A 25,119-nucleotide genomic window follows, 5' to 3' on the forward strand; every position below is an offset into this window, starting at 1 on the left:
CTGATAATTGGCGTCTGTCTTGTGTCAGTGACGTAAAAGACGGATTTAATGCGACGAGACCATCACACAGCAGCTTTCTGAAACATCAGATATGTATCGGATTCAGCACCACATACGAAAGTGACCCAGATCGGATTTGAAAATATCGGATTTGTGGTGTTCACACTGTCACACCTTGATCGGATATGGGTCACATAGGGTCAAAAACATCGGATTTGATGCGCTTTTGCCTGCAGTGTGAACGTAGCCTTAGTTTAAACATCAACAGTGAACCAGGAGCTTCACAGCCTGGGTTTCCGTGGCCGAGCAGCTCCTTCAGGCGTGCTGTCATGGTCGTACGTCTCTGTACCTGGTCTGTTAGTGGCAGCCATGATGAAGACCTGCCGTCGACTCTCCAAGCCGTCCATCTCTGTAAGCAGCTGGTTGACGACCCGCACACTGGCTCCTGACTGAACACAACAAAGACAGTTCACGCCTGCTGTGGGGGGGTGGTTGGTTTCGATCTTCTCCCCCTTTTTCTTCCTGCCTCTCAGTGCTGGCATTAGCGTGTTACACATGCACATGTGGAGAATAACAGAAATTCATAGATAGATACATAAAAGGAAAGATGAGCCTACAGAGGTATTAAAAACTAAGTGCTCGTCCTGGTTGGTGCAGCGTTTGATACTGTCGACCACGCTATGTTACTACAGAGAGACACACTGGCTGTTACAGGAAGTGGCCTGCATTGGTTTGAATAACATCTATCTGACAGATATGTAAATGGGGAGTCTTCTTAACCACGACAAAGTCACAGGGCTTTGTGTGCTTAATGGGAACACACAGTTAGCAGTTTATAGTTGCTACATGCTAACATTATGATCTGACCTCGTGGCCTGAGCGGCGTGGACACAGTGCGTCGATCTCGTCAAAGAAGATCACACAAGGAGCAGAGTTGCGTCCTCTCTGGAAGACCTGTCTGACAGCCCGCTCGCTCTCGCCCACATACTGCAAACAGAGTACACGTCAGTTCTGAGGTCGACACAGACGGCATCGTTACTGTGATCATAACTTTACTTTTATTCAGCACACTTATAAAGAAATCTACAGAAATGAGGAAAAGGTCATGAAAGAGACTCCTAATATGCAGGCGTGTGCGGCTGGTGGTGCAGGACAAACACATGTTTCTCAGCTCTGCTATGATTCTCCAAAACAATGCAGCAATGCACAGGCTGAGGCCAGCACAGCAGCGTGCTCTCCAGCTCAGTGACTCACCATGTTGAGCAGCTCTGGTCCTTTGACAGAGATGAAGTTGAGGCCTGACTCGTTGGCCACGGCCTGTCGGGAAAGAGAATAGAAGCATTCAGTGAGACACGCTGAGAAAATGAGCAGCATGACAGAGCCAAGTCAGCCACAGGCCTTATGCTAAGCTAAGTGTGTTTGTGCAGTCTCCACAGAGACGTGTGACTGATACTGACAGTGATCCTACTTCATCCTCAGAAAGAGACCGAATGATTTACATCATATTAAAGTTACATATAAAATAAATTAATGAGAATCGATTTGGTTTGAACATGTTTAAAATTTATCACTCAGATTTTCATAACTATGCTATGAAAACAGGTGATGCTCATGTGTGTGTTGGTGGGCGGGAGAACCTTGGCCAGCAGGGTTTTTCCACATCCTGGAGGTCCAGCCAGCAGCACCCCAGACGGAGCACTCAGCCCCAGAGCTCTGAACTGCTCTGGAGAACGCACTGGAGCCTGCAGGACACACACGGCTGTGTTATCTGTGCTCACACTGATCAGACACCAAACACAGGCAGCCATCGAGCAACTCGGTGACGTGTGAAAGAACAGAGGAAAGTAGTATAACAAAAGACAATAAAATAAAAGGGTGTTTACCAGTATAGCCATGGTGAGCTCCTCTCGGACATCCTGCAGCGCTCCCACATCTTCCCAGGTGACATCAGGCACTGTGGCAAATCCTTCCCTCTTAGCTGAGGGCTGCACACTAGCCAGAGAGAGCTGGAAGTCTGACATGAGAATGGACAAGCCAGCCAGCTTCTCCTCTGATAGGGTCTCTGTGCTCTTCAGCAGGCACAGCACGCTCCACAGCTCCCCCTGCTGGACGCAGCACATAACACGTCAGGGCAACGCAGAGGCAGGAAATCCCGTTGAGTCGTTTTGCATTCGAAATGCAGCAAAACAGAGTGAGTGTGGCAACGAGCAGCGACGCTACACATGCTGTGGTTGAAGAGCACCAACATATTTAGTGAAGATAAGAACTTCAATGCTGCCACACTGAACGTGCGTCTGCTCTGTGATATGAGCCACATAGCTGTGGACACCACTCGCCTCAGTTTGGCTCTGATCTATGTCAAGTTCAAACTTAAAACATGCAAAGATCTGTGTTCCTGCTCTGAGAACAGCAGCTCTGTTAGCCCGAGTCATCTAAACGTGAGCAGTGATGACAGGTTTACAGCACCTGCAGGCATCTCTCACTCCGATCTCACATACTAACACTGATAAGAGCTTATAAGAAAAACAATAAGACTGTTTCAAGCAACAAGTCTGTAGTCCTCATTATTTAAGAACGATCATCGTAACCTTTGAGACCGTCCTGGAGCTCCTCGTACCTGCTGATGATTCTGTCCCGGCTCCTCCTGAGGGGCGGGGTTGGCGTCGGCCACTTGTTGTTGTTCTGACGTGACGTCTGTCGAAGTTGGAGCTCCGCCAGCTGACGGTTCTTTAGCAGACGTCTGGCTGTGTGGAGGCCCCCTCGTTTCCAGCAGCACCCTGTTTACGGCACTCATGGCAGCTTCGCGGCACAAAGCCATGAGGTCAGCACCCACGTAGCCCGGGGTGAGTCGGGCCAGCTGCTGGTAATCAAAGTCCTCTGGCAGCGTCAGCTTTCGACATAACGTCCTCAAGATCCTGGGAGAGTAACAAACACGCTGCATGTTCAAACTGTCTAATCGTGAGTGACAGACCGCTGTGGTAAATAGCCAAAACCCAAAAGTGTCCACAAACAGGCACGGTTCTGATCGTCCACCTGCCCAACACTTCGCTTTAGGTCTCAGCGTCCTCTGAGCATCTCACCGCCATCTGTGATGGATGTTATTCAAATCACGACCCTTTCCTTCACTATCACCTCATCTTTCCTCTGACATTTGAATAAACACTCCTCTTCACCTCCTGAGCTGCCACAGAACGGCAGCTTGTGGTGTGATTCAGTCGCATGTCGCACGTGTGCTTCCCTGTTTCTTCAGGAAGATACCGGTCAGCACACGCAGCGTGCTTATTAAGGAAACCTCGCTTCACATTCCTGCTGTTGTCAGCTAATATCAGCCACAGGTGAGGCTGCCTGTGATTTGTTCACATCACTGTTAAATCCCTGACACCGCCTCTGTCACGTCTATTTTCTTTTACTCGGAACCCAAAAGTGACCCAATAACAGAGAGAACCTCGAGTAGGGAAGGTGTTGTTCCTTTAATTTGTCCCCCATTCCCGCCCCTGATGGCCTTTGGCTACCAGTCAAGAAAGTACAACAGGTAAGCTTGAAATATTGACACGAAGCTGTGTAGCTGACCTGAGACGTGCCGCTTCGTCTGGGATACCCATGCAGATCTCTCTGTCGAAGCGGCCGGCTCTGCGGAGGGCAGGGTCCAGGGAGTCTGGTCTGTTGGTGGCACCGATGACCAGGAGCTGAGCGGGAACTGCCAGACTGTTCACATCTGTCAGGCAAAGAAACGTGATGGCGCTAACGAAGCCCGAGGTGTGGTGTTAATGAACACGAGCGTGCCGGTGCGACGAGCCTGATAAGTGCTTATGTTTGTGAGTCTGCTTGTATTTCCACGTCATACCATCCATGCAGGTTAGCAGCTGGGCTACAATCCTCCTCTCCATGTCTTTAGAGGCCACCTCTCTTTTAGGGGTGATGGCGTCTATCTCATCTATGAAGAGGATACACGGAGCTGAACTCTGCAAGACAAGAAATACATTTGCTTTATATTGTTACAGTCATGCCATAGGCCTCATGCTTATTCATGTTTGTAACTGTTACCACATTCAAAGAGGACTTTCTCTGTGAGCCTGCAGCTCCATGAAACCAGCAGCTAAACTTAGAGCGTTGCTGCAGCTTTGAGGTTACGTTTGACTACCTGCCCGTCCATCACCAGCACGCTGCTAAAACAGCGCGCGGGCTCAGGAGCGAGCCGGACACTTCTGGAACGATTGGAAGTAAAAGCGGAAAAAAAGCAGTATTAACCACAGCGAGGTCGAACAGCTCCCTGAGCTTCTGCTCAGACTCCCCCGACACTCCAGACACCAGCTCTGGAGCAGAAACCTTCAACATGGGCAGCTGCATCTCCTGAAACGCACAATCACAGCTGATGTAAGTACACAAAAGGCTGAAAGGATGCCGAGGTGCATCTCTCTGTATATGAATTGTCCAGCACTCACCCCAGCCACAGCCTGGGCCAGCAGGGTCTTTCCACAACCAGGTGGTCCATGCAGCAGAAAGCCCCTCGGAGGAACCATCCCCAGCTGCTGGTACACCTCTGGGTGTCGCATGTGTATGAGCAGCTTACACACTTCCTGCAGCAATGTTTTTATAACAATGAGTGAAAACGAGCTGGACAGTTTCACGTGCAAACAACACATTCTTAATTTAAGCCGTGCAGGATTTGGATTACTTACAGCAATGCATCAAAGAAGCTAATGTAGCAAGGACGATGGTACTAACCACTAATGTCTCTTCATTTCCTCCAACATCTTCAAACTTCAAAGTGGGATAGTGCAGCTCGGGCGACTTTGCTAAAGAATCATTCAGAGAGAAAATGACTGCAAAGAAACAGACGCTGACGACCGCTGCAGTGAAGCGTGGTAGCTTATAATAACAGACTTATTGTAACTCAAGTGAAACACATGACGTATTTATATAATTTGTCAAATGCAGCATTTCATCTTTATGCAGATGATACAATTACTTATTGTTCATCCCCTTCAGTAGCACAAACCCTGCAATTTCTGCAGTCTGCCTTTGATGTCGTTCAGTCCCATTTAACTAAACTTAAGTTGGTGTTAAATCCAGAGAAATCCAAGTTCATGTTATTCTCAAATGGCAAAGAGTTGTTAGCTACGTCTCCTAAGATTAAAACAATTCAAGGATCTGAAATTGAAATGGTGACATCTTACAAGTATCTAGGGATCATTATAGATCAGAATTTGTCATTTAAGACTCACATTCAAAGGCTTGTGTCGAAGTTAAAACTAAACTAGGTTACTTTTTTAGAAACCAATCCTGTTTCTCCCTCCAAGTGAGAAAACATTTGATTCGTGCAACCTTTTAACCTTTATTGGATTATGGTGACCTGCTTTTTATGAATGCACCTGCTCACTACCTAAAGAGGTTGGATACTGTCCACCATTGTGCTTTACGTTTTATTACTGGCTATGGAAATCGTGTACATCATTGTTCTTTGTATGCTGCTGCTAAATGTCCATCTTTGCATATTTGCAGACTCCCATTGGTTGATCTTTATCTATAAATCTCTCCTTGGGCTGATTCCATCTTATTTATGTGTTTATATGTGTAAAAACCACAACCAATACAGCCTTCGTTCAAACAAAATCATACAATTGATTGTCCCAAAAATCAGAACAGAATTGGGGAAAAAGGCTTTTAAATACGCTGCCCCTGCTTCCTGGAATAATCTGCAGGAGGAACTGAAATGATCAGAATTACCTCGAGAGAGTTTAAGTCTGTCTTAAAGCAACGAGAGAACAGCTCTCGTTCCTTTCAGTGTGATTGTTTTTAATGTACTCTTAATTTGATCTGTTATTATTGTATATTTTACACATGTGGGTATGGGATATTGTATTTGTTTTAAATGTTATATACCTATGTGTATTTTGACTTTTTTTTGCCATGATGCCAGGTCTCTCTTGGAAATGAGATTTTTAATCTCAATGAGATTTTTTTACCTGGATAAATAAAGGACTAATAATAATAATTATAAATAAGGGGTCAAAAAATGTTTGCATACAAGTTTTTCCGCAAGGCTGGAAATGTTGTGGGGGTGGAGCTGAACCCTGTTAAAGTGGGGCCAGATATCGTCTAAGACGTACCTCAGCTCCCACCCACTGCACGAGGTGCATGCTCAGTGAGGGACGGAGATTACCCATAATGCATCTCTGAACAACACAGCAAATTATTCCTGCCTGTGGATGTCTCTCTTTACAATCGCTCCATCTAATACTCTGCAGCAGCTGTATAATCACACTGACAAACGAAGCGGTACCTTTCTTGTTTAGCGTGTGTGTCTCAGTAGTTTCAGGACTTCTGTCAGCAGTCTTTCTCCTTTTCTTTGACTTCTTGTGAGACCTGTCCCCCTCCAGCATGGACACGTCAGTCTGTGACAGACGAGGAGGCCACGTGAGCATAGAACATAAATACTGATCAAAACACCGTCTCTTTTTGCATATCTGTCACAGTTACATGTTTCATGTCATCAAATGTTAATATGACACAAAGACTTAACTGTGGACTTCATCTGTTAATGGGAAAAAAGCTACTGTGGCCTGTGTGAAGAAGTAATTGCCCCCCTCATGAATTACTGTGTCCAGCTTCGCCACACACAGGCTCACCGTCAGACATGTTCAAGAAATCAGCTACATGTGAGGTGATTTCTTATCAAGTCGTTTATTAGACAAAATGAAGTCAACTAAAGAGCTAAAAAAAGAACCTGCTGGAAAACAGTGGAGAGCTGAAGGTGAAAACCATTGCTGACCAAAAACAACACAAAGACTGGAAGCTTGAATCACGTTGCATGTGAGATCAAACTAACACAGCATTTCATAAAAAGACCAGCAGTCAGACACGGTGGTGGTGTGATGGGCTGCTGTGCTGCTTCAAGGATAGTCCAGAAATGTGTCTCTACCAGAAACTCTTGAAGGAGAATGTCAGGCCATCAGTTTATGACCTGATAGGAGCACTCAGGAAAATAACCCAACACAGCATCAAGTGCAAAGTCGGGCCTAAATCTGATGGAGATGCTTTGGCATGGAAAGTGCTGCAGTGTGGTGAACGTGGGTCAAAGCTTCACCACAGAGATGTGAAGGACTCACTGCCAGTGCTTGATGGCAGTTCTTGCAGCCGAGGGTGGAACAACCAGCTGTTAGTTTTAGGGGCACTTACTTTTCCACACATGTCCAGGTAGGTGTGGATAACGTCTTCTCCTCGATGGAGGAAACGAACATTTAAAATGTGTAACTCAGCTTATCTTTGATATTAACATTTATTTGGTCTGAAACCTTTAAGTGTGACAAATATGTAAACAACCGAGGGAAGGTCGGTGATTCTGGCTGCTCCCAGCCTGTGAGGCTCCTTGGGTTTGATACTCGTGCCAAACTGCTCTCTGATGGAGTATGAATGTACTTCCATACAAGTGAAGGAGGCATGTTGTATAAAGTGCTCAGGTAGAGAGAAAAGCACTATAAAAGCAGCAGTGCCATTTAACAACTTATATCATTGCTCTCTTCTTGTCCTCGACCCATTTTCTCACACACTTTACTTTTCCCTGAGCTACAGTCTCAGGGAAACGATGTTCAGTGTCACTATGACATCATGTATGTATTTATTAGGGGTGCAACGATACTCGTATCGATATTGAACCGTTCGATACAGTGCTTTCGGTTCGGTACGCATATGTATCGAACAACATTTTTAATTTATTTGATCAACTTTTCTTCTGACGATGCTGTCTGTGTTGAGAGCTCAGTGGATCTGCGCTCGACAGTGCAGCCTAGGCGGAGTAGTCGAACGCAGATTCACTGAGCACAGGGCAAGCTAGCAAGACAGAAGCTAAGCTAGTTGCAACATGGCAAATTGAACCTCGCCCACCCTCATTCAGATCTGGCGTTTGGAACTATTTTGGTCTTCATGTGACGTATGACCCTGAAGGTAAGCGCGTCATGGACTAAAGTAAAACAGTATGTTGGATGTGCCACGCAATGCTCAATTACATTGGTGGGAACTAGTGTGTTAGCGCAGTTAGCTCGTTAACGTGTTGCCGTCCAGCCCCATGCACGGGGCGATCCGCAGTAGCTCGTTAACGGAGATTTGCCGTGTTGTGGCGTTAACGTCATTTCAGATTAACGCTGACAGCACTAGTGGGAACACAACGAATATGACTGCACATTTACTCCGACATCATCCTAGTGCAAAGACAAGTGGAAGCAGACAAAAACAACAAGCACGCATGCTACAAACTTTACCCGAGTCATGTAGACAGCCGTTAGCACATGATTCTCCTTATGGAGACCTGATATGTTTAATATGCTGCTGAGAATATAGCCCAGAAGAAGCGTATAGTATAGCTTTTATTTTGGAAAGAGACATTTCTCTGTAATAAACTCTCTTTTCCAAAGATGAGTGATTTCTCCATCAGATAGATTTATTTTTATTACTTTGTTGTTTCAGCAACATTAAATTTAAAAACTGTACTTTTGAATTAAAATATATATTTATCATTTTAATAAATGACAAATTAAAAAAGCATGAACATTTTTTTGTATCGAAAAAATATCGAACCGTGAATTTTGTGTTTCGTTGCACCCCTAGTATTTATCCATTTCCATATCCAAACGGTCTTCACTCCTGTGGAAACCTGTTGCCTCGTCCTTGGACCTCAGACACTATTATATTTGTTTCCTTGTTTCTTGCCTTAGATGTGAAGGCTTCTCTCTGACAACATCACCACTGCTTCCTCCGCTTCACTTGGAGGTAAACGCGTCTCCTTCAAGAGGAAAATTGGAGCGGGCAGTATGGACATCGTGCCCGCGAACTGTATGAGATTGTTTAGAACTAATGGCCTTGTGCAATTCTGATTTACCCATGATGGTGAGAACAAAACAGGCCAGAATCCACGTTTCATAAATGCAGCAGTGATTTTGCATGAAAATTCATTTTTTTGCGCAGGGTAAGAACAATTCCAGGTGAATGTGAGTAAATCAGGCCCAGTGTCCTTTGGGCAGAGGACAACAAAGAGCAAACACAGCATATGAGCACAAAGCACAAGGGCAGAGCTGCCACACCTTCATACCTTTTTGCTAAAGCATATAGTTAGGGCTGGACCAGGTGACCCTGAATCCTCCCTTAGTTATGCTGCAATAGATGTAGGCTGCCGGGGGATTCCCATGATGCATTGAGTTTTTCCTTTCCAGTCACCTTTCTCACTCACTATGTGTTAACAGACCTCTCTGTATTGAATCATATCTGTTATTAACCTCTGTCTCTCTTCCACAGCATGTCTTTATCCTGTCTTCCTTCTCTCACCCCAACCAATCACAGCAGATGGCCCCGCCCCTCCCTGAGCCTGGTTCTGCTGGAGGTTTCTTCCTGTTAAAAGGGAGTTTTTCCTTCCCACTGTCGCCAAAGTGCTGCTCATAGGGGGTCATATGATTGTTGGGCTTTTCTCTGTATCTATGAAGCGCCTTGAGGCGACATTTGTTGTGATTTGGCGCTATATAAATAAAATTGAATTGAATTGAATTGAATTGAAATGTAGACATACTTTTTTACTCCATTTGAGAACTCAAAGCACTTTGTACTATAATCCCTATTCACATACTTTTTCTATACTTAAGCACTTCAATATAACGTTTACATTTCAGTGAATGCACTGGTGCAACTGGTCAGTGAGGATCAAGAATACTTCCAGACTGGGAGCTGGGGACGAACCAGTCGGAGCTGGACCTCTGCCTGATTGAAATGCTGTGGCGGGACCTTAAGAGAAATGTGCATGAAGGATAGTTTGCTGCCTGCAAACCTCCATGGACCGGGGGTGGAAGGTTGGTGGTTCGATTCCTGGCTCCCCCAGTCTGCATGCCAAAGACCCTTGGGCAAGATATTAACCCCAAATTACTCTCTGATGCCTTCATCGGAGCGTGAATGTTTATTAGTTGCACTTGTGTTTAGAAGTGCTTGTATGAGTGGGTGAATGTGGCGTGTTGTATAGAGCGCTTTGAGCACTCCGGGAGAGTAGAGAAGCGCCATATAAGAATCAGTCCATTTACCATGGACTGAAGCGGAGTGGTTCAAAGTTCCTCCACAGTGATGTGAGGGACTGAAACTGACAGAGACTGAAATCATCGTCTTTTTAGCACGACCGGCACTTTTTCTTATTGAAGCCAAACAACTTGCGATACTGACTGTGATGCAGTTCCAAGCACCAAAGAGCACAACCAGCTCACATCTTAATGATTATCACACGACGCTTACTGTGGTTCATCTGTGCAGACGTGTTACAGTTACATACATTTACTGGTTGTTTGGTCGGGTCGTCGTCACAAAGGTCGATGATGGTGCTGCTCTTCTCGGGAGCTCTATCAATGAACCAGCCTCCTTTGGAGACCAGGGTCGCTGAAGCTGAAGGCGGAGGAGTGGCTGTGCTGCGAGGACTGCTGGTGGCAGCGCTGCCTCTCCGGTACAGAGACGATAGAGAGCTGTTCATTTGGTTTGTGGGCTGTGACAGGGAGGAAAAGGTCATCAGAAAATTAGTGCTAAACCACACACACACACACACACACTGCCCCAAGAAGTTGATTCTGTTCATCTGGATGTTTTCAGTGAGAGAAACGTTTCGTCATCATCAGGTGACGTCTTCAGTCTCAGCTGACTGCAGGTTTCCAACCTTATAAACAGCACGTTGACTAACAACGGGCTGTGAGCTCAGTCATTCTCTAGATCATTAATAATAATAATGGATTTTTGCTTTTCAAGGCACCCAAAGCGCTTTACAATGCCATTATTCATCCACACACACATTCACACACTGGTGGAGGCAGCTACAGTTGTAGCCACAGCCGCCCTGGGGCAGACTGACAGAAGCGATGCTGCCATATCGCACCATCGGCCCCTCTGACCGACATCAGTAGGCGGTAGGTGAAGTGTCTTGCCCAAGGACACAACGACCAGGACAGAGAGCCCGGGGATCGAACCGGCGACCTTCCGGTTACAGATGCGCTTCCCAACCACCTGAGCCACGGTCGCCCCAATTAACTTGTAAATTAACATGTAAATCATGACCACTGACCAAACACCATCAAACTATTGTTTCCTCTGCCTCCATAATGACATCTCAATAACATCCGGGCTGTTCTGGATGTTGTTCAGAGCTGCAGCAGGTTGAGGATCGAAGCCAGAAACTTTAAGATGTTACAGGTGACAGAGTTACAGACAGTCGGTCTTAAAGGTGCACCCTGTTAGTGTGTCTTTGGTAAACCACACAGCCTCGGTGCAGCTTCCACTGGATAAAGCTTTTGGTCCGGTCAACAGTATCGTCTTGTTCTAACTGCTTCAGTCTATCGCCCTCTTCCTGTAACCACTTCCTGGGTCTTCTTTCAGGGGCTCATGATATTTCTCATGATCGTCTTTCTGGTCGGTGCACCTACGCGTGACAGGATGGATGATAATGTTGTTGTCATTATAAGTGATGTGAGTGCCTTCCTTTCCTCCAGATGTTGGATGCTGGGCGCTTTGTCTCGGCGTCACAACAACGTTTTCGCAGCTTTTGTGAGGATGTTTTTCTCCACTTTTTGGTGAGGTGTCTGTTAGACAAATTGTTCATCCACATCCTCATCGTGGCATCCTTCTTGCTGCTCAGGACACTCTCTGTATTTACTGGTGTTTCTGACCCACAACAAGTAGATTAAACTTCCTTTTTGCCTGGACTTTGGTGTATTAGACGAGCCTTCACAGTGAATTCAAACACCTTTTGAAGAGGACTCTCATCGAGAAGATCTCTGTCGGATCTCTTTTCATTTTAGCATTTTAGCACGGGCGAGACAGATTTGACAATCTGTCTCGCCCGTTCACTGAGCAGCTGGTTCTGTGCGTGCTGGAGCATTTTTATTGCTGGGAAGCCTTAAATGAAGATTGCATTTGCAGACTTTTAGGGGTAATCCTGCTTTGTCTGCATCTGAATGTCAGGTGCAGCCATCAATCGTGCTGTTTGCTCGTGCTCATGTACCAGCTGTAGGCAGTCGTGGCTAAAGTCGGTTAAAATTCTGTTCAGAGAAAAGAATCAACTTTTTGTGATTTCCTTACCTGGATGACTGAGCATGCACACACACACACATCACTAATTAGTGCTTACAATGTTCTCATTACTGTCAGAAGCCTCCTCTGAGCTGCTGCCACTCTCGTCACTGTAAACACAGATTTATAGCACATCAATTACACATTTAAAGAGCAGCAGAGAACACCAACAAGCAGAGGGCCCTCACCCAGTGTCACGGTGGCCGTGCTTGGCTCTCTTAGCCAGGTGTTTGCTCTCCAGCTCGTTCAGCCCAGAATCCTTCATGACTGCTTCATACACTAGAAAAGCCACACATGTCAAACAGAGCGCACAATCATTAGGCTGTAACAGACACACACGAGCTGGAGAGGTCATCTGGGCTTTTGTCATATCGCTGCATCACAAGACTTCCTGCGATGGAAAACCTGAATGATCCTGCCGGTTTTTCATTAAAAAGGAATTCAATGTGCAGTTTAACACGATCGTCCTTAACCAGCCAACTGCTGCAGTGGAATAATTCATCCTTCTTGTTCAATATCAGTCAAGATGTGTCCAAACAGGCAGAATCACACCGACCGTGCAGCTGCAGCGGCGTCTCTCTTACCTTTCTCTACCTGGATCCTGAACGCTGTCTTGTTTCTTCTGCCGTAGTCCATCCTAAAGACACAAGAAATTCATATCACCAGGACCAAAGCAGTGGACGCACTGAGCACTAGATACGATATTATCACAATACTTAACGCACGATACGATATTATTGCAATTTTTTAGAATATTTTGCGATATTCAGATTCTGTACATAAAGGTAAACTTTATCAATATTCATTTTCTCTAATATCAAAGTCTCACACTCAGTCTTTCTCTCATTTCAGTTTGATTGTTGACAAACTGAACGGTTTGTATTACAGTCTAGTCCAACTTAACTGAATCAACCATCTGGTACAATTATAGCTATTCTGAACTATGCAGTTTATGAAAACTATGCAGCCCCTTCAGCAACTGAAGAATTTGAAAGTAAATTAAAACAAAATATAATTTTACAGTAAATAAAAAAGTTTTAAACTTAATTAAAATAAAATGTGTCTTAAATTAAAATAAGTAAACTGTCACATTTGGACAGTGAAGGAATGTCAGGATTCTTGCTCAGAAAAAGGATCAACATGCTCTGAAGTCAGAGCACAAAAACCTTTTTGTAACAAAGTATCGATTTCTGCTGTATCGATACATTATTAGCAAACAAAATATCACCATGCTACACAGTATCCATTTCCCCCCCACCCCTACTGAGCACTGATTTTCATAATCTGAGTCACCTAAGGCCAACACTGATTCAGATTTATGTGCATTTTCAGTTCTATCCCAGCCGTCCTTCACCTCATGCATGTACAAAGTAAAGGGAAATGTAATTAAAAAGTGGTGAAGCTAATTAATATAACTGACTACCAGACACAGGAAGGAAAACTGATTCATGCTTTCTGTGACAATAAACAATGGAAGATGTTTCTGTCTTTGTACAGCTTGTTCTGCTCTCCTCAGTGAGCTCAGTGATGTGAAAGGAGAACAACCCCTTTCAGTAGTGAGGTTTTCAGGGCATGATAAAAAAAAAAAACTATCTGGTCTTTACCAAGTCTGAAAATGAAATAAAGAACCACAGGTCATATTTTCTTTTTAACAAAAACGAAGCCCAATGCAGATGCAGCGAATAGGAAAAAAGCACGCCCTAACACGCTGACAGGAACGAGGAAGGTCAGCAGCAGCCACAACACAGCAGCATTCAGGTGTGTGTTCACACAATGCCCACATCAGCAATGATCGTACTGCTGCTGCCCATCAGTCGGACACAGGTCACAGGGTCATCTCAAACACATGCCTGCAAACCTCAGAGAACAATGATGACAGAATGATGGAGAACACCTTTACTTTAGCTTATTGCTGCTGAAGGAACTCCAACAAGCTCCTTATGAGTACTGACCCCACTTTAAGACCCACTAAGGACCAGATTTGTCAAACTGACGAGTCCAATGACTGTATGTGTCACTGTTATCACTGTCTGTGAAAACGTGCTCATAAATGTCAGATATTAGCCAACCTCACAGGTGCAGGTCTGCAGTGTGATGCATTAAAACCATGTCAGTCACTCAAGCATTAAACATAGAGTTGATTTAACACAGACAAAGAGGAGTCAGCATGCAGGGGCAGAGAGCTCTCCGTTTCACACCACCACATGTCTCAGTGTGTGACGCTTCACTGGAACCAGCCGTGCAAATCTCAGCTTTGTGGAACAAGCTCGAGTGTTTTATTTGAGCCAGCACAGATGACTTGCCTGTAGAGTTTCTGAAGGTCCAGGGCCATGGCTGACAGATCCACATACTCACTGCTGCTGGAGCCCAGATACTGAAACAGAGTTTAACATGAATGTAAGCAAAGTGGTGGACACACGGAAAATCACGAGGAAACATCATGAATTCATCATCTCTCTCACACACGCACACACACAGCAGATGCTCAAAGAACTTATGCAGCACAAATGATGACATCATTGATTAGTGGTTTCAGTAATATGTAATCTGATTACTGGTCTTGGTCACACTGGTACGCAGACTGAGGAGACACATACCTGCTCAACTCTTTGTCTGAGCCGACTGTCCTGCCACCCGCCGCCGTGGCCCTTCATGTCTGCGGCTTCTCTGCACCTGCTGCAGGACACACCCTCAGCTTTAGTAACCATGGTAACCAGAGTGTCATTTTACACTCACCTTTGAGGTTTTACAACAGAAAAACACTGTGTCCAGCTTCCTGTGACAACCCACAGCGCCTTTACTAGCCTCGTATTAAATTATGATACAACACATTTATACTTCATCAAAGTCTTCATGAATGAGCCTGATTGTTCCAACAAAGCTGACCCACTCACAGAGACAAACCCACTCAGCTCCTCACTGCGCCACTAACAACACCAGTGTTTTTATCTGTTTATTCATTCATTTTTGTTAGGAGCCTCATTTCTCTCATTTCTTTATTTTGACTATTTTCTACACAGTTTACAGCTGAAATCAGATTTTTCATTAAGCAGTAAACGGAAACGGTCTAAAGGTGAGCGCGTGTTCGCTCTGGGACAGACTGTGACCTGGCCCCTCGTGTCCTGCTCCCACTGCCTGACACCAGGAACCAGCCCGAGCACCATCTTCAAGCATGTCGCGATGCTCGAGAGGAAATCCCAGAAATAACTTCTGTTCATCTGCAGGTGCTGTGTTCAGAGGGACAAACGTTTCCTCTCATCTCTGTGATTTCTTCAGCACATCCAGATGATCAGAGTCGACTCTGTGACAGCAAAATCCATCCGGCAGGGACGACGATGAAGACGGCTATAAAACCAGAGCTGTGGGTGTGGCACAGCTGTACGTCCACTCGTGTGTTTTAAGCACTAACGTATGAAAGAGGCACAGACTCGAGTGTAGCGGACCAAGCAAAAGTCCCGTGGGCTAAACGTGACTCACGATCAGAGTGGAGGGCGCTCCTGTTCACGGGGTGTGGGTGTCCGGCTTATATCAGCTGGACGGCATTAAAACACCACGCGGTTTCTCACGCGTGGCTTTTACAGGCACGGGAAAACAGCCTTACCACCAACACGAGCGCGACACACAGTTATCCCGGAAACGAAAATGATTACATCCGGGTGATTATTTTCAAAATAAAACACAGCCTTTCTTGAGATTCGGGAAACATCAGAACACACCGGTACGTTTCCCGATGTAGTTTGAAAAGCTCGAAATATGAATTTGTCATAAAGAAAATGAGTCGAGCGTTACTCCAGCACCGACACTGAACACGTCCGTGTATTAGTGAGAAACAGTCCGAACCGTGTGGTTCGTGGCTCCGGGGAAGCTGTAGTGTGAGACGGGGGCACGGTGGCTCCCAGTCTGCCGCTCTGTGCCGCACACGGCGTGAGGAGGAGCCGCTGTCGCTTTCACTTCCTCGTCGTGCTGTCGGACTGCCACACTTCCTCGTTAGTCCGAGGTGGTGGGGCTCGTCGCTGTGGCGGTCATGAAGGACGGTAGCGGAGCAGGAGAGCCGGCTCCTTCCCGCGGGGACGTGTACGCGGACTATGTCCAGTGTTACCTGGAGGAGCGGGCAGAGGTCGGGCCGTGCCGCGACCCCCAGCTGCTGAAGAAGGCGGCTCAGTATCTACTGAGCGAGGCGGAGATCGGCGGGACTTTCACAATGTTCCCTTTTTACCAGGCTGTGACTGAGCGCTGCGAGGCTCAGAGCGACTTCAGGAAACACCTGTCCGCCTTCATCAGAGCCGCAGAAGTGCTGGAAACTCTGTGCGTCAACCTGTTCCTACAGCCGTGGAAGAAGGAGATCAGGACACTAAAGGTCAGAGGACGCGCCGCGGCTCCGTGTAGGAGTGCACTTGATACTCGTTTGACACGTTACACTGTGGCTGCAGATGTCACGCTGAACCACAGCGTGTCACAACATCTGCTCGTGTAGCAGTGAGTGGACACACGACAGCCCAGTGACGCTTATCTTTTTTCTGCTTGCATCATGACCTGCTCACAGCTGTGTCAGGCCAAACGGAAGTGACCCTGAGTAATCTCTGAGCCTGTGTACTAACAGATGAACTGTGTTTGTGTTTTCTGCATCTCTTTCAGACATTTACAGCTCCATTTGTTTACTGTCTCGAGCCAGTTTTCAGCAATTCCACCATACAGTCCGTCCTGGCCTCCATTGGTTATGTGCCTCATACAGACCCCAAACTATGGTAAGAGCCAGAGTGACAGCACAGACTGTAGACGTGAATCCACGAGGAACGGTCACAGCTTTACACAGCTTTGTCAGGACAAACGTGGACTCTTTAGGGTGGCTGTGGCTCAGGAGGTAGAGCGGGTCCCAAAGCGATGTGTGTGTGTGAATATTACACTGGTGCTCAGGTCTGAATGTGTGACCGAGTGAGGCTTGTAGTAGAGAGCAGTTTGAGTGCTCAGAATAGAAAAGTTCATTTACCATTTTAATTCCACACGTCGACACGTAACAAGCCGACACCTGGTGACACAACGTGTATGCAAAACATTCCAAAAATTCCCCCAGGAATGTTTTCATGTCTTATCCTTAAAGTTTCAAGACACTCAGCTTGTTCATATATCATATGTGTCACCTCTCAGAATAAATGACTCCAAAACACAGCAGGCAGGTGGAGACAGTGTGATTTTTTTATTTTTTTTTAATATATTTTTATATGACAGCTGGGATAGGCTCCAGCGCCCCCGGCCCTGAGAAGGATAAGTGGAAGCGAATGGATGGATATTTTTTATATATCTATTTTATTTTATTAACTTGCAGCACACACCTTGGTCAGCCGAGGTTCTTTGACTTGACTTTCATAGGATCACTTTTCTTACAAAGGTTCCTGAGACCAAGTAAAAACCCGAGTTCAGATTTTACACGCTCTCTGTACTGAAGTGCTTTCTATCTCAGATTTGCACTCTGATGGATGCATCAGAGCCCAACCTGCAGTATCTTGCCCAAGAATAATCGGCATGCAGACGGGGATCAAGCTTCCGATTAGCAGACGAGCCGCTGTACCCGCAGAGCTGCAGCCGCCCCGGTCGTCTGTGGTTCTGCTCCTCATCACTTTGTCTCTGTTGTGTTTGATGCATTTCAGTGAGTACAGGCTCAGTGAGGATGTTAATGCAGACAAAGCCATGCTCGTTGGTTTTGAGCTGCTCTTGGCCAGAGTGGAATGTAACCACTTCCTGGAGCTTCAGGAGGATCAACTGAGACCACAGGTATGACCATGTTTCATGTTAGTAATAGTCTCATCAGTTGTGTTACAGTATATCACATCAATTGTTTTTTGTTTTTTTAAGCCACTGTGGTAAGTTAGTAGTGCTGAGCAGCTGTACTCAGCTTGTAGAGTAGATAATCTAACAACCTTTCCTGTCTCCTCCCACCTGCTGAAACGTCCTCGGGCAAGATACTGAAGTTCAAGTTGTGCACAGACTCACAGAGACTATAATACATCCCTGATGTGAGCGCTGTCTCTGCACTTACACTGATGGCTGAGTGATTATAAAAGAAAAATAGCTAACATCTAGAGGTGGGAATCACCATACATCCCACGATACGATATTATCACAATACTTAACGCACGATACGATATTATTGCAATTTTTTAAATATTTTGCGATATTCAGATTCTGTACATAAAGGTAAACTTTATCAATCATCATTTTCTCTAATATCAAAGTCTCACACTCAGTCTTTCTCTCATTTCAGTTTGATTGTTGACAAACTGAACGGTTTGTATTACAGTCTAGTCCAACTTAACTGAATCAACCATCTGGTACAATTATAGCTATTCTGAACTATGCAGTTTATGAAAACTATGCAGCCCCTTCAGCAACTGAAGAATTTGAAAGTAAATTAAAACAAAATATAATTTTACATTAAATAAAAGTTTTAAACTTAATTAAAATAAAACACGTCTTAAATTAAAATAAGTAAACTGTCACATTTGGACAGTGAAGGAATGTCAGGATTCTTGCTCAGAAAAAGGATCAACATGCTCTGAAGTCAGAGCACAAAAACCTTTTTGTAACAAAGTATCGATTTCTGCTGTCCCTGTATCGATACATTATTAGCAAACAAAATATCACCATGCTACACAGTATCCATTTTTTTCCCACCCCTACTAACATCTAACTAAGATTTCAACATTTGTAAACACATAAATTCCGTGAAAGCGACTTTATGAACAGATGTGTCCGTCAGCTGTAGCAGGAAGGCGGAGTCAGGGAGAAACTTGTTAAAGAAAACCTGGCAGCCAGCAGGTTTAGTACCACAGTGACTGATGCAGAGTTGAGGTTAACTCACAGTTAACAAACTCAGAGCTGAGAGTGAAACCTGCTCCTCTCATCATTTCCCATAAATTATCCCTTTTTTTTTATTTCCTCCCTTTTTTGGAAGCTGTGAGTTTAGATGAAACGGCATATTCAGTGTGTCACCATGAAATACTAACTGACTGTAACCTTTCATGGTTGCTCAGCTTTGGCACATTTACGTTCTAATATTCAGCAGTGTGAGGAGGAAGTGTCATTTTTATACTTTGTCATGAATCCCAGAATAACAACTGTTGAATGCAGGTTGTTACAAAAGTGCTCCCTGCTGCCAAACACAACCCAATTGTGAAAAGGTTGTGTAGCTGTGTAGAATATAGATGAAACCAGAATCCAGTGATTTGCAAACCTCATAAACCCAGATTTTATTAATAATAGAACAATAATAGAAACATATCAAGAGAAAATATGAGCCTCACTGCATCTGACCCCACGTTAAACCTTTCAGGATCTCCTCCTGGGAATTAATACAGAGTTCCTACACTAAGTGGCTTTAAAAGAAATGTAAGCAAAGAAATAATGTAGAGACAAAATCAGAGAAAGGAAAAACAAAGTATACAAAAAATACATAAATGTTTATTATTATTGTTGAAGCATTATTCAGTTCAGTTAAGTCAGATGTTTAATCAAACAGCAGCAAAGTGCTTTGTGCTGTGAGGTAAAGAGCAATAAATACGAGAGGGGGGCAGAAATGATTGATGCATCATGGGAAATCCCTCAGCAGCCTCAGCACAGATCAGGCTGCAGCCTGACACACGAGTGACTGCTGGGAGAGGATGTACAGGTGACACAGACGCCAGGTCAGAGGTCACGCTAGATCGGTTTGGTTTGACCGCCACGTGACGGTGATCGTCTCACTTTACAGGAGTGGCTCGATGTTCTTCAGAGACGAGAGCGAGCTGTGAAACTGACCGAATGCACGGAAAACACGACGGCGACGGAACAAACAGAGGACGAGGAGGAAAAGAAGACGGAGGCGGAGGATAAAAAAGAGGTAGCTGCTGCATCAAACCCTCTGCTGTTTCCTGAAGCTTTAACAGAGCCTGACAAAGCGCTTTAAAGAGACCGACTGAAGACGCACGATACTGCGTGCGTTCAATAAAACAAGTCCCAACAGTTTAAAATAAGCACCCACACGATATTTGATATAACAGTGACTGACAAAGCTTAATAACTAAACTACAGAATCAGCTCAGTTTGCTGTTTCTGAATGAAGCTTGCTGAGGGTGCCAGGTGTTACTGTTTGTGCTGGGACACATTCATGCACCAGCACAGCCTGAAGCCGAGCATTTAAATAAGTGTCAGGCATTCTTCACCGAGGCAGGCTCTCAGTATCAGGCTTTTCCCAGCGTTCAGCACACGCACCGACCCTTCTCTGGTGGTTTTCATGATACTGGCAAGTAAAAATAGCCGAATGTGCGTCTGACAAACATTAACTGGAGCTAAAGTTGAGTTTGTTGCTTCCACCTGTTTGACTTTATTGAATATCTGCAGCTCCACAGGATCCAAGTGTGGAAAAGCTGCTTGTAATGGGAGCGACTTCAATAGCTATTCCTTCCTGCTAACAGAAAGGCCATCTTCAGGAGCTGGTGGTAAATCACAGTCTGCCTGTCTCCGGCTGAGGCGGCGTCCTGTGTGTAACATGCTAAATCCACTGAATCTGTTTTCATCAGTAAACTCAGCAGCATTATGTATGTTACATGAATACAACATGTGGAAGCTGGAACACAGCTGGGAAACAGCTGGACTGATGTCTAACACATGAAGAAAGAACGCTGGACCACCATACTGCTGTGGTGTGTAGAGCAATAGGTTTAGAGGCCCCTACAAACACCACAGTTTTCAGACCAGAAGGCGCATCGATTATAAGGCTCGCTGCCGATGAACGGGTCTGTTTTCATACATGAGGCGCATTAAGCAAACATTACTCAACTCATTCTTCTTGCTTCCTCCACTTCTGTACCATTGATTCATTAATGCTGTATTCTATCACAGCCGACATGTTGTTGCAGTACATTAATGACTAACCTCGTATCGTGGATGGATGATCTCAGTTGTTCTCCTGACTGAAGTTTGGTCCGTTTACAGCATCCTGCCATGCAATTGCATTTGTCTCTAACCATCAGGAACCTTCACGTTAACTTTTATCCAGTGGAAAAGTGTTAGCATTCATCCTCCAGCTTCACTGTTTATGCTATGCTAACATAGCTGTGTCGCTAGCAATCACGTAGCACATCGTTATATACCAGCTAGCCCAACTTCAGTCAGGGGCGTAATTTCCAGGGGGGTTAGGGGGGTTATGACCCTCCCAATAATCAGACCCAACCCCCCCCCCCCCCAATAAAATTATGAATTATCTTGCATAAATAGGCTGTTGATTTTCTTTGCTCATTTCAGGTATTACCAGCAAAATAGTTGCATGTTTAATCATCTGGGACAACTCTGTTAAATGTAATAAATCCTGTTTTCATGGATGTTAAACTTAATTGTTACACCTGGTAAAGCAGCAACGCTGATCATTTTATTAAAGGTGAAAGAATTTAGACAGTTTTCAATACTCAGTGATGCCACAGTGTTCGTTTGACTTTGGGACCTGAAACGGACGGAGTTTAGGACCCAGATTACTCCGCAAGGCTCCTGACTAGTGTTGGTCAAGTTACTTGAAAAAAGTAATCAGTAAGTAATTACCGATTACTTCTCCCAAAAAAGTAATCCCGTTACTTTACTGATTACTTATTTTCAAAAGTAATTAATTACTTAGTTACTTTTTAAAAACACGATTTACAACCTGAATAGGTGATAAAGTGATAGATCTTTCAGCCCAATTCTACTTTTTCTACATAATCATCATACAAAATGTAATCAAATGGAAAAGTCTCTTTTTAAAACTTGTTTTATTAGTTTTAATCTTTTAACTTTATGCATCAAGCAAAAATGTAATTATCTGCAACATTCTCTGACTTGAAGAAATTAGTTTAATATTTAAACCTATTTTCTGCACATTCCAGCACATAAAATAAAATATTTTGTGTGTTTACACTCAGTCTTTCAAATAGATGCAAGTAAAACACAGCAGAAAATAAATAAAGTCAAAGACTAGCGGTCCTGTTGCTCTATTTTCACCTGTAAAGCAGGAGTGGGGTAGGCGGAGGTTTACCCTGGTGCAGGTGTGCAGCGGTCAGTGGAAGAATCCGCGAGTTTCTCTGTGAGTTTCCCATTACGTCGTAGCTACTCGCTGCTTGCTCGGAAGTTTAGGGTTTTTTTGCTGTAAAAAGAAGTTTTCTTCCCACGCACAACGGACACTAATGTTTTTGTCACTTTTTATGGAATCAAACTCAAAGTAAGGTCAGTACTTCCACGCTTTAAACGCTGCACGCTCATACTCTCTCTGCACTCGATATATGATCCATTGTTGATCTGCACACAGCTGTTGTCACGAACGTCGCACTCGCTTACGTCACTGTCATGAGACATTCTCGCAAAAAAATCACGGTTTTAGTAACGCAGTAACGCAGCGTTCCTACGGGAAAGTAAGTAAAGTAACGGTAATCTAATTACTGTTTTTGCAATAGTAATCCCTTACTTTACTCGTTACCTGAAATAAGTAATCAGATTACAGTAACTGCTCATCTCTGCTCCTGACTACAGTAGCCGTAATGCTGCGACAGTCCATCAAGCGGTGCGGCTCCGTAGCTTAGCAAAGTCGTACTAAAACATTTTTTGACAGATGTTTGAGCTCCGTGCACATAAAATCAGTTCGAGGTCAGTGAGCACAACCAGAATTCATACATAAGGTGCACTGACGATTTTTGAGAAAATTAAAGGATTTTAAGTGCGCCTTATAGTGCGGAAAATACTGTAAACCTAAAATAAGGAAGCCTGTATGTGAGATATTTCAATGGCATGAACAATTTTTTTTCTTTTAAAATGCCAATCACATTATATAATAAAAAAACAGACGCTTTTTAAAATAACGGCTACATGTGATATCTATATCAACTAAGCTTTTAGCTATCAACCGTGTTGAATACGTGAAGGGGGAGCCTTTAACCCAGATAAGAACGCAGCGTGTAGTGATGAGGAAGAAACAGACCCTGAGAGAAGGCAGGAAAAACAAAAACACAACCGTAAGATCGATGGTTTAAGTCCGCGTTCATATTTTTGGAAAATGGACAGATGCAATGGGCCATCTGCAGTGAAGAGAGGAGTGAGGATCTCAGACACAAGCAGCACAGCGAATGTGTGGGAATGAAAGCACAAAGTGCTCGTTGTTTAAATGCTTTGAGTGCTCAGGTAGAGCAGAAAGGCGTTTACCTGTCCACTTAGCTGAAGCTCCTCAGCCCTGCAGGCAGACTGTTGAGGTGCTCCAGACATCGTGCTGACAGTCAGACGAGCATAAACTGAAGTGTTGTGAACGTTAAGAGGCCTGTGAGCTAAATCTTATTCATACTGTAAGGTAAATCCCTACAATAATACAATGTTCTGTTTGCCAGGTGCTGTACTTGGACACCAGGCTTGTAACAACCCCCCAGCCGAAGCCTCAGCATTACCACCTCTGCAGTGTAGACCCGTCCATTATGGAGATGCAGAGGACCTACCCTGACCTGGCCATCAGGGGCCGGCCCCTGCTTCCAGACAAGCCCCACAAAGTCTGCAGCAGTAAAGCTGCGAGTGCCGCTGACCTGCCCACAGACTGCGCTGAGAATCCCTGCACTGCTGTTGCACCTGCGCTCATCACCAACGACGACGGCAAAGCTCAGCAAAGTTTGGACGGCAGTCGGAGAGGCAGGGACAGCGGAGGGGCGAGCGCTCCAGGGGACACCGGCGGTGACGCCCACAGAAGCAGAGTGGATGATGAGCTCAGTGGCCCCAAGGCCATTTCCCTCCACATCACACTCAGAGCAGGAGCCACAGCACAGCACGACACCGGTAACACACACTCACACACACTCACACACACTCACAATACAACAAAATTTGTCATTTGCTCCAAGGGTGCATTTAACTGACACACGCTGATTTTCACAGGGACACAAGACGAGAGTCCCGTCAAGTCGGAGCTTTCCTCTCTCGGCTCCGTGGATGAGGAGGAGCAGGAGCTGAGAGGGTTGGTGGAGTGGATGGGACAAGTGCGCGTGCAGGAAAATGAACATGAGACAACAAGAAAAGAGGGGGACGACACAAACAAAGACAGGAGGAAGCAAATAAGAAAAGCAAACGCAGAAACAAAAAAGAGAAGCCTCAGGAAGCCAGCGGTGGGAAAAGCTTCAGCGCTGAGTCGTGACGACGGCACACACACGAGACCACAGCAGTGTGACACGACAGTGACGAACGAGCAGCCCGCCGAGTGTCAGCCCTCGCCTCCAGCCGACACCCAGAGGCAGCGGGAAGGAGATCCGGGCGGTTCTGGAGACGAGGACGCTGGGCCAGCAGAGGAGGAGCAGGTGACACAGAGCTTTGTTATAGTGGAACAATGCAGAGACTGAGGAGCAGGTGGAAACGAGCTGCAGACCATCTCTGAGCCACGCTGTAAGTGTGCTGCTGGGAGCGTGAATCTTCCTCCTTCTCTCACTTTAAAGCTGTTCTGCTGTCCAGCTGCAGAGCGCCACACACATCCACAGTCACGCTCATTTGTCAAAACGACGCTTTCATAGTTTCCGTGTATTTGGGCAGCTTTACGCTGGACGCCCTTCCTGACACAACCTCCAAGGCAGTTTTGTCTTCAGCTGGAATTGAACCTGCAACATTTTGAAGGGAATGTGTTAACCGCTAAATCATCGGCAGTGCTCTGAAAAGCCAAACACGTGCGTTACTGCTCGGTGGTTGAGCTAATTAAGCAGTATGTTGTGCTATTTACAGCACCCTCATAATTCGACCCCTCCTCACGAACGGCAGCTTTCTGTCTGCTCCAAAAGAGTTTCCAACCATGGAAGTATGTTTACAATGATCAAAGATCTTCTTTTGTGCAAATGAAGCACAGATAGTCTTATCATCATTTTTTATAAACTGTTAAATTGTGATTGTTGTGCCTAAATGACCAAAATCAAAGCTGTATACCTTTGGTATATTATTAAAGCCATATAATGTAATGTAAACTTCTTGAATGCATCAATAAATAATCATGTTTTATTTAAAATAAATGAATAAATTAAAAGAAAA

At 45.0% G+C, this 25,119-nt stretch overlaps 2 protein-coding genes across 6 annotated transcripts in view; one reads left to right on the top strand and one right to left on the bottom strand.

Moving 5' to 3' along the window:
• The window catches only part of nvl (nuclear VCP like), a 23,158-nt gene extending 7,123 nt beyond the window's left edge, over positions 1 to 16,035 (bottom strand). The window contains exons 1-19 of one of the 5 annotated variants that reach the window (XM_085182390.1): positions 15,922 to 16,035; positions 14,679 to 14,757; positions 14,385 to 14,455; positions 12,666 to 12,718; positions 12,270 to 12,360; positions 12,140 to 12,191; positions 10,301 to 10,507; positions 6,284 to 6,395; positions 4,726 to 4,796; positions 4,443 to 4,577; positions 4,249 to 4,350; positions 3,845 to 3,962; positions 3,571 to 3,715; positions 2,618 to 2,915; positions 1,884 to 2,105; positions 1,638 to 1,742; positions 1,255 to 1,317; positions 868 to 987; positions 350 to 449 (exon numbers count right to left, since the gene is read on the bottom strand). In XM_085182390.1, coding sequence (XP_085038516.1) covers positions 350 to 449; positions 868 to 987; positions 1,255 to 1,317; positions 1,638 to 1,742; positions 1,884 to 2,105; positions 2,618 to 2,915; positions 3,571 to 3,715; positions 3,845 to 3,962; positions 4,249 to 4,350; positions 4,443 to 4,577; positions 4,726 to 4,796; positions 6,284 to 6,395; positions 10,301 to 10,507; positions 12,140 to 12,191; positions 12,270 to 12,360; positions 12,666 to 12,718; positions 14,385 to 14,455; positions 14,679 to 14,735 — 2,122 coding nt within the window. In that variant the 5' untranslated portion in view covers positions 14,736 to 14,757; positions 15,922 to 16,035. Of the gene's footprint in view, positions 1 to 349; positions 450 to 867; positions 988 to 1,254; positions 1,318 to 1,637; positions 1,743 to 1,883; positions 2,106 to 2,617; positions 2,916 to 3,570; positions 3,716 to 3,844; positions 3,963 to 4,248; positions 4,351 to 4,442; positions 4,578 to 4,725; positions 4,797 to 6,283; positions 6,396 to 10,300; positions 10,508 to 12,139; positions 12,192 to 12,269; positions 12,361 to 12,665; positions 12,719 to 14,384; positions 14,456 to 14,678; positions 15,705 to 15,921 lie in introns of those variants that run through there. The other 4 variants (XM_085182388.1, XM_085182387.1, XM_085182386.1 and 1 more) reach the window with 4 other exon arrangements.
• A 70-nt stretch (positions 16,036 to 16,105) lies between these two features.
• LOC146504798 (uncharacterized) lies at positions 16,106 to 25,119 on the top strand. Its single transcript, XM_085182391.1, has 6 exons — positions 16,106 to 16,438; positions 16,717 to 16,826; positions 17,727 to 17,850; positions 19,826 to 19,954; positions 23,454 to 23,889; positions 23,989 to 25,119. Exons 1-6 carry the CDS (start codon positions 16,106 to 16,108, stop codon positions 24,444 to 24,446), a joined length of 1,590 nt encoding a protein of 529 aa, XP_085038517.1. The 3' UTR covers positions 24,447 to 25,119.

The sequence above is a fragment of the Neolamprologus multifasciatus genome, chromosome 13 (assembly GCF_963576455.1).
Source record: "Neolamprologus multifasciatus chromosome 13, fNeoMul1.2, whole genome shotgun sequence".
Lineage (NCBI taxonomy): Eukaryota > Metazoa > Chordata > Actinopteri > Cichliformes > Cichlidae > Neolamprologus > Neolamprologus multifasciatus.

Excerpts from the sequence above, each read along its gene's own strand:
- LOC146504798 (XM_085182391.1), top strand. The coding sequence starts at position 16,106 with ATGAAGGACGGTAGCGGAGCAGGAGAGCCGGCTCCTTCCCGCGGGGAC. Across the intron at positions 16,439-16,716 it reads AGGAGATCAGGACACTAAAG|ACATTTACAGCTCCATTTGT; the intron begins GTCAGAGGACGC and ends CATCTCTTTCAG. Across the intron at positions 17,851-19,825 it reads AGGATCAACTGAGACCACAG|GAGTGGCTCGATGTTCTTCA; the intron begins GTATGACCATGT and ends CTCACTTTACAG.